General features: G+C 45.0%; 1 protein-coding gene across 1 annotated transcript; it reads left to right on the top strand.

Annotated features, from left to right (window-relative positions):
* Positions 1 to 1,782: 1,782 nt before the first annotated feature.
* DMRTB1 (DMRT like family B with proline rich C-terminal 1) lies at positions 1,783 to 8,443 on the top strand. Its single transcript, XM_027748660.2, is given in 5 exon segments — positions 1,783 to 1,892; positions 1,895 to 2,284; positions 3,905 to 4,134; positions 4,843 to 4,987; positions 7,265 to 8,443. Coding segments are annotated over 5 exon segments (939 nt in total). The 5' UTR covers positions 1,783 to 1,825; the 3' UTR covers positions 7,372 to 8,443.
* The last annotated feature ends 911 nt before the right edge of the window (positions 8,444 to 9,354 follow it).

Here is a 9,354-nt window from a genome sequence, read left to right on the forward strand (position 1 = left end):
ATTACAGTTTTTTAAATCATGTCATCCATCCTCTTTCATTCTACAGCTAAATTATCACATTCTCAGGATAGAGTAAAAATATGGAGCATAAAATTAGGACTATTTTATCTGTCTATATTTAATACAGAGTCAATGTTTAGAATGAGCACGGGAACATCAAGGCCCTGGCACAAGCGAGCAGCATTTCAAGACTGCATTTAAGAGGAGCTTCTATTGAAGGCACATCAACCAAGTGCCTTTCTGAAGGAGGAATAAATGGTAAGGGACACATGGCCGTGCACATGAAGGTTTTTAGACTGCCTGCAAGTGAGGGCAGGGAGCTGATTCCACTGACACGTATGCCTTGCTGCCTCCTGCTCCCAGAAGAAGCTGCTGTGCCTGCAATCCCTCGCCCATCTCCTACAGAACACGAACGTGACCTGCCCTGTGCTCGGGCAGGTTTGGCCCTGCTGTTGCACAGGATCCCTGACTGCCTGGCTGCAAAGGCATGGCTGAGAGCCCCCTCAAAGAAGCAGCTACCTAAGACTCATCTGCAACTGGGATAGTAAAATCTGCAGGCTGGGACTGGAGCTGTGCCAAGTGGTCCAGGGATTGTGTGCATTTAGGATTTGGGTATGAATTGCTTTCAAGAGCAAGTCCAGGCTTGTCTGCCGGTATTACACTTACAAAAACATCTCCCCGGGAGGCAAAATCCTACTGGAAACCTGCAGGGTTTAGGTGCAAAGTCCTACTGGGTCTTTTGCAAAGTGAGAAGTCTGAGCTTTGGTGGCTTGCAAGGGCACAGGGGCTTGGCTGCTCTCTGCAAACGAGACTGTTGCCAACCCAGACTGTTGCCAAATCTGTAAAGGGCCTGCTACTGCAGGGGCCTTATGCCCCAAGGTGTTGAAGGGTGCACCCAGCTCTTGCAGGATTATTTGCTCCAAGGGAAGGACTTCTGCTCGACTTCGAAACACACTCCTTTGCATGTTAGAATTGTTTCAGAGCAAGCAGATGTTACCTGGTTCTCTTGAAACTTAGTAGAAAGCTTCACAACTGCTTGGTGGTTAATTGTTGTGGTGTTCTTTTTAAGGTAGAAGCAGCTAGGATTTTAAAACACAGCTATTGTATAGGCGAGAAAAATCAGCAGTGTTTACATTGCAAAGTGAGACGTTTTCTTCTGAAATGGGTTACTGTGTAAACCATGGGTTTGCAGCTACCAGGGGGAACAAATAACAAGTGCTTTCTAAGCAATACTAGAACTGGAGCATTCCTGTATTTCTAATTGTAAGACTGCCTTTGTTTCCAGAGAATAAGGAATTCTGAGAAAAGGAGACGGGTCTTTCAAATGACATATGCTTTCCACCTTCATGTTAGTACCTTCTTTTGAAAAACAGAATGATGAAAGTGGTTCTTTTCTGCTGAGGCAGCCACTCCTCCTGATCAAGAGAAGCACGCTGCAAATTGGAAACAAAACGGGACTGAAAACCTGTGCACATTAAAAGTGAACGCATGAGGGGTATGAAAGTGGCTGCAGATTGTTAAAGTGCCAAAAGTGAAAACTATCTCTTAGGGCAATAAGGGACACTGCATTTCTCTCCATGCTCACCCAAAACTCCCCCTCCCTGCATGCACCAGCACAGGACATGTACCCCAGCACAGGATATGTACTCAAACGTGCCGCATGCCCCCCGCTCCTGCAGGCTCGGCCCCCCAAGCTGAGCTTTGGCTCCAGGCTGCACCAATGGGCCTCAGGGGGACCCCAGGGGAGCCCTGCCTGGCCGAGGGACGGGAGGCCGGGGGGCCAAGGGCGTTCACCACCCGCTGCCCCACGGGCCCGGGTTGCTACATGTGGGGGCAGCACCCCTATAAGAGCCCTGCGGCCCTGCCCCCGGCCCGAGGGCGGGAAAATTGGCAGTCTGGGCCATGGAGGCTGCCGAGGCCACGGCGAAGGCGGCCCTGCGAGCACCCAAATGCTCCCGCTGCCGCAACCACGGCTTCGTGGTGCCGGTGAAGGGCCACGCCGGGCACTGCCGCTGGAAGCTGTGCCTGTGCGACAAGTGCTCGCTCATCACCGAGCGGCAGAAGATCATGGCAGCGCAGAAGGCGCTCAGGCAGCAGGAGCCCGACCCGCCGGCCCGGGCGGGCGCGGACCCCGCTCCCTCGGGCGAGGCTTCGGCGGCGGCGGCCGAGGACGGTGCCCCCGAGCACTGCGGCCTCGAGGGGAAGAAGGGCGCTCAGCCCGACGGCGGCAGCTGCAAAGGCGCGGTGTCCTGGGGGCCACCGCCACCTCCCTTCAGGGACCTCGGTAAGGACCTGGCCCCAGAGCCGCTTCTCCTGTCCAGCATCTTGTGTGTTCACCTCCTCTTTCCCTTTATCAAACCCTGCCGCTTGTGCAGTTCGCACCTGCTGATTCCTCACGCTCTACCCCCTCCCCGAGAGCCATTCCTGCTGTCTGTCCCGCTTTCCTTCCCCAGTGGGCTCAGCCGGCATGTGGAATGCCCGGCCCGCACTGACGTTCCCTTCGCAGCGCGGGGCAGGAGCAGCGTGCTCGGCCTCGCCGCTCCTTGCGAGGCTGAAGCCTGAGCAAGTGGCTTTCCTCTTGAGAGGGAAGTTAGTGTGGGAGGGCGAACAAACTGGGATCTGCTTTACATATTTCTCCCAGTACTTGGTTCCCTGTTTATAAATTCACAGGCACAAGCCTCCAGCAGCAAAAAACTCAGCGATGGCAGGTGAATGGGGAAGGTGCTGCTGCAGTGTCTGAAGCAAGCATTTTATGATAGCCCTGTAAAATAAAGAGACCTTTTGGCCTTAATTCCTGTAGCAAAAACTAAACTTGGCTGGCGTCACTTGGTGTAAAAGTGCCTTTAGTATTTTAGAGGAGGGCCTAGATTTTGCAGGTGGAGCAGTTGTGTGGTCTGTCACCTCTTAAATTGCTTCCTTTAATAGAGTCTTTCATGTGACTTATTATTTATTATAGTAATTGCATTCTATTACTATTTAATAATTTTACAGAAATCGTTGCTGACTGCAATAGTCATTAGTCTGAGCTCCAGAGAGCTAGCAGACTGCAAGACAAAATGTTGTTCTGAGAAGCCCAGAGGAAAGACTTGTTTCAGACGTCTCTGATCTCCACAGATTACTGTCAATAACTTCCTTTTTTTAGTTTTGTTTCCAAAGAAAATTATGTTTATGGATGATGCCAGCTGTACAGTTGCTTGTCAGTCCTTCCCTTAATAACATTTTTAACAGCCTGACCAACTTCAAAAAAGGTTAGGCACAAATAATGTAATTGTACTACTCCAGAAGTCATCCTACTCTGATGTAAATTCTTCACCTTATCCACAAACAGGAGGATGGGCAGACAAGAGAGACCCTTTTCATATTCAAATAACCACTCTCTTTTTTTTTTAAGACTTCAGAGAGGTCATGTAAGATTGAAGATGCAAGATAAAAACTGAAATAACTGATTTCTGCATCTGAAGTTGCCTATGTGTGACCCTAAAACTGAGCCCGTCTGTAAATTAACTTAAGAAGTGACAGATAGGAGTCTATCATTAGAACTCTAAAGTTAGAGCTCGTGTTATTTCTGTGGAATTTTGTTTTAAGTACTGCTAGAGTAGTTAAAAGTCCTAAGGTAGGTTGTTTGGCTGTTGCTGATGTTCTGAAAGAGATTTACAGCTAGTGCATCACTGAGGACAAGCTTCACAGTGCCCAAGGCAGAAAAGAATGCAAAATAACTGCGTTACAGGTGTCACCTGCTGTACCTTTCCTTAGTTCCAAAAAAATCACAAAATAAATTCACGCGGAGCTAAGCAGGAAACCAATTCTCCTGTCTGAGAGTGGAATTTGTCCCTGCAGCTACTTTTACAGAACTCCACAGAATTACATGGATATTTTTATTTGTTCTTTTCTCATTGTTTCCTAGTTCACCGGGCTTTTCCTCCAGAATACACTGTCAACCCAGAATACCTGGAGAGAGAGGCCTCGAAAGTGTACCCTGGGTGTTCTGGGGTGTATCCTTATCACCCATTTCCCATGGGATTTGCCATCAGTGAGTCAAGCAGTGGGGAAGCACCACCTCCAGGGATACCACTTCAGAGAGGCTTCCGACACATTCCTAGCAACTATGGGCCAGGGAATGCAGCTTCTGTATCAGTATGTAGCTGGCTTTTAATTATCTCTGTTAATACTGCTGCCTTTCCTTTTAGCTGCCTTTCTGTTGAAGTACCCATGAAAAGTCATCAAGTTTACCAGTTACTTCACAGCATTTTGATATATTACGTTGAAGAAAACAACAGCAAAGGGTGATGTTAATAGTCTGACCTGAACCCACAACAGCAAACCCATACACTTCCAAGTGGACAGAATTTGTGAAGCGTTTTGGGGCATTTATATCCTGCTAAATTCTGCAGCAGCCTTTTGGAATGATGGCAGTTGGACACTTGCACCTGGTCATGTTGTGCCAGTGTAGATGGCACAGATATGCATTGGGAGATTTCTCTTTTTCCGTGCAGGACAAATCTAATGGTAGGAAAAGCATCAGGGCTTAGCCAGGGTACCACAACCACAGAGAAAGAGCGTGGCTGCTCCTGGTTTAAACCAGCTGCTCCAATGAGATCCAGAACAGGTGATGAGCACTTAGGCCAGTTTTGCTGAAACATGGTCTGAGAAGCTGCTGCTTCCCAGTTCCAGCATGTTACACTGTGCACAGGTTTTGCACCTGTCAATACGTGCGTGGACGTGGCACCATACGGATAAAAAAATGTAATACAGATAAAAATTGAAACATATTTGTTTGATACTGGAGATGTATCTGGAGAGAGTCTTTAGATGGAAGATGATTTGCTTCATGTGTTTCCACAGGTTCCAGATGGAGGTGGAGATTTCCATCAAGGATACTACACTCCTCTGCCTCCGTTCATCCCACCAAGTTTTCTGACAGGGATTCATTACATTCCAACTGCCGTTTCACTGAACATCTTGGCTGAAACATCCAAGGAAGCACATGGTAAGGAAGTATGAGATGGGTCCTGGGAGATCCACCATTAACCTGGTTTCAGTATCTAACCACAGAGATGGAAACCCCAAGAGACCCTGATCCCAACTAGTTGTGAGGGGTTCCCAGAGTCCTGAGCTGGAGCCAGGACTGAAGTCCTGAAGTCCTGGGACAGATTGCCAGCTGGCACAGCTCTGGGAGGGGCTGACCTAAGGGAAGCAGCCTGGCATGCTTGGGCTTTCTAGCTGATAAAGCATGTCAGTCTTAGGCAGACATTGAAGGCTGCAAGACTCAGCTATTCAGAAAATGATCTGCTGATGTTCTCAAAATGAAAATATTTTCTACATAGCTAGTTTGCAGGGCATATTTTAGAAATTATTTGGCTCTGTTGCAATTTAGATAAGTTGTTAAAAAATAATGTGGACTAACCCTTATCATGAATAATATGAAATTTCTTGCTCATCTGAAAATCCTACTTTTTAATTGCTGCAAAAGAAAGATTTAATCTTCAAAATCTTGAGTTGATTCTCTCAAGAATTTTAATTTCTGGCATAGATTAAGTCTTTGTGCCCCTCTACTTTGTGTCTGTTTCATGTATTGTGCCTACATGTGAACGTATTTGTGATTATATTCACAAGTTTTTCATTTGGCTGCAGCAAGCTGTGACCACAAGAGGGTAGAGCTGCTCAGAGAATTAGCACTAGTACTGGATGAGCAAATATCCAGTTTTATTTTAAATTTATTTTTTATTTTATTTTTTTTTAATTTAAATTTTTGAAAATACAGATAAATAAATACAACTTTATTTCTCTCCTGAGTTAGAGGGGAAGAGAGGAAAACAAGTGCTAGCACATAAACCAGAAAGTGTATGTAGGGATTAATGGGTTTGGTGATTGGAGATCTGGGGAATGCTGCAGTGGCAGAGAATGTGTAGGGAGCTGCAGCTTTTCTGTTGGACTCCATGGGAATGGGAAGGAACTGGGAGTAGCACACAAACATGGCAGACATGGAGTGAGTCATAGTATTGCGTGAGGGGAACAAGAGATCCAGTCCTGTACTGGTAGAGTGAAATTGTACTGGCCAAAAATGATGAAAACAGGATAGAGACACCAAGAGAGCAGCCTCCCCTTGAGAGCAAAATGCCATCTGATGACCTCAGCCTAGGCACAAAGCCATAGGAAACAATGCATCATGGACTGTGCTGCTCAGAGAACAATTCAATTTTCTTAGTACTATGGAGAAAGTAGAAATTAATTCTACTGCATTGCATCTGTGCTCCAGGGTATGTAGGAATTTGCAGTTGTAACCCAGTGAGGGGGATAATTCTGCATGAGGTCATACAAAACAGCCTGGCAGCAGAAAATGCAGATGCAGAGGGAAGAGTAAAACTAATAAATCCTTTGATACTGGAATTCAAGATGCTTGAAAAAGAGAAAAGCTGTAACATGTAGTGCATAGAGATGTGTTAGGATTGCATAATGTCTTTTTTTCTTCCAAAACCAAACTGACTCCAACCTGCAGTTAGACTTGGGAATATCCTTCCCCCAGAGACCTCCAGAACTGAGGTGAAATGGGCTTCCTGGTAAAACTGTTGCAGGAAAATGGATATAAAAACTCTAGCAGGGTTTTTATATGGTGAGGAAAGGTATTTGTGATCTCTGCCCCAAAGGAAATCTGAGATGAAGACAAATAAACCCAAGTCCTACGTGAGAAAGGTGTTCTTAGACTAGTATCTGTTACCAGAAAGATTTGAGTCAGTATGAGGCCAGTTTGGTTTACAGTGGTGATGTGAAGTAGGCCATGTTGTTACTTAATTTCATGCAGTATGAACTAGTAGTGTTATGGAGATTTGACAAATTAAACACAAGGTATGTCCAGTAGAACAGACAGTACAGCTTTTGAGGGTAGACTCTGCTTGCAGATTGTTGCCTTTCTAAAGGAGCAAGCCACAGAAAAAAAAAAACCACCTTGCCTGTGAGGAAATGAGGAAGCTTTTCATGCAAATTGGCAAGGAAATACTTCATAAAATGAAAATCCCTTGTTGGATTTGAAGAAGGGTTTGTTAATTGGTCGGTCCAGGTCTTTGAGAATTCACAGGAGTGTTAAAAAGGCAGGGCATAGGTTCACTGTGGGTATGTGGGTAAAAGCATCTACCTCATACTTCTATTCCAGTGCAGCTTCAAATGTGGAAATGTGATTGGTACCAGGTGTAAAGAGAACTGAAACACAGGGTTTGGGGGTTTGGCTTGTCTGTGTTTAACTCTGACATTTTTCTGTTCTTCATTTTAGCTACTGAAGTTGACAATGAGGATTCAAGGGTGGTTCATGAACCTGGACAACCACCTTCTTCCCCAGAAGAAACAAGCAGAGACCAACTTGTACACTCTAAACAGTAAATGGGCTGGAGAAGAGCTGAGAGCAGGCAGCACTATTTTCCTTTCTGAGGAGAGTGTTAGTTAATGAGGGCTGAGTGACACTTAGTCACCGAGCAGCTGAACACAACACTAGATGCTAGAAGGGGCTTAGTCCCCTGCCTCTCTTTATGATCATGTTAGAGCTACCAGGCTCACAGCTCTGCCTCCCGAGCACTGTAAAGCCCACGTTCCTAGAATAGGTTTTCCAGTGGAAGCAGCAAATGATTATGACTCTGAATTTGTTCCTTTGCTGAGGTTACATGGCTCCCTGACCTTGGAGTGAGGTCTCTGAGCTGTGTGCATTCTGCAGCATTTTCATGTTCATGACAGAAGTCAAAAAGGTGTTGTTTGTATCTCTTTGCTTTAAAGGAAATCTGGTTATGAATGTTATGGAAGAGTTAAGTGATGTGGAGCCTGAGGACTGAGGGAAAGAGGATGGGAAGACAGCCTGCCTTGCTGATGAACTTGGCTGCCTAAGAAGATGATTGACTGGATTCAGCAGGGTAAGGGAACAGTAGGTGCTGGTCCAGAAAGGCACGGCAAGAACGTGTGGAAAGGCCTGGTGCCCCCACACTGTTTTATGGGTGAACTGCCTTTAAGGTGTTCAGGCTGGGGACAAACTCGATTTGGAATCACCTCTTGTCACACAGGCTTCACATCTGACATTTGGAATGTCCTTGATGATTTATACATGATTTCAATGTTGTTGAACTTGTGACAGCTGAAACTAAACAGTGCTGTTTGTTTCTGAGGGGCTCCTGTAGACAGCTTTATCCATGTGTATTGGGAGAGCACTGTGGCGTATCAAAGGTGTGGAGAGATTGCCCAGGAAACTGGGACAGAACACCATTTAGAATAATAATTACTCAAATCCATACATACTATGATTTTCAGCGATGACCTTTAATTAAAAATGAATTAATTAAACATTCCTCTGCTGTTTTGCCTAGAGGAGTTGGTTTTGTACTAAGTGCATCAGTTGTTAATGTTTGAATAATTAGGGTGGGACTTTTGTATAATTAAAATGATACATTAAATTGTTGTTACAGTTTGATGTGTGTGTGCATGTATTTTTTCCTAGTCAAATGTCAGATGTTGCCCTGAACAGCTCTGTGTAAAAAACTTGTCTGGAGAGAGATTTAGGCCTCAGTATTTTTCTTCTATAATGTCTGTCTGCTGCTGTAGAGGTGAGCACAGTAAAATAAACAGACTTTTCTGCTACTTGTATTAATAATCCCTTGCTCAATGCAAGAAGTAAAGAAACTATACTAAGCTGAACATTTATCTTTTTGTTTAATGTAGTAGATGATCTGCTGGAATGCTTTGCAGCACACAGTGTTTTGGGGCTGAAGTGAAAGTGGCAAATTTAGAACTGCCCAGAGGAAAACCAGAAAAATGAATATATCCATAGCAAAGAATCTAATGTACAGCTTGTTATGTAGTAGATTTACAACAGGATCTTTGCTCCCAGCAGTGTCCCAAACCTGCTCTTAAAACTGCTGTCTGCTTGGGAAAATCTGGATACTTTTCAAAATAAAATAATCTGCAAATAGAAATACCAGCAGCGCCCACAAAGCAGGTTCCTCTGCAGATGGTTTGTTTTTTATAATATAATGATTTAAGAAAATAATAATGTACAGTATGAATAGTTGAACAGTCTCCTTCCCAGATATTTTTCTAAAGTCATATTCAGTGTTGTATTACTCCTTAAATCTCAAAGCAAGGTGGAGTCCAGCCCATTCCACCGACTGTTGCACAGTGATTGTAGATACGCTGCATATACAGCACTGTTTGCTCTCTGTTTTACTGGGCCAGTGACTGCTTCCAGATTGCCAACCCAAACTCCTTATTTTCCTTGTCCTCCATCTTTCTGAACTGTTGGGGATGAACCAGAAGGCTCTACTTTGCCTGTTGGAAGGATGGGATGGCACTCCAGGAGGGTCTCTCTCACTGCACTGCTGCAAA

The sequence above is a fragment of the Pipra filicauda genome, unplaced genomic scaffold (genome assembly GCF_003945595.2).
Source record: "Pipra filicauda isolate LSUMZ 115617 unplaced genomic scaffold, ASM394559v2 scaffold19_size4547281_pilon, whole genome shotgun sequence".
Lineage (NCBI taxonomy): Eukaryota > Metazoa > Chordata > Aves > Passeriformes > Pipridae > Pipra > Pipra filicauda.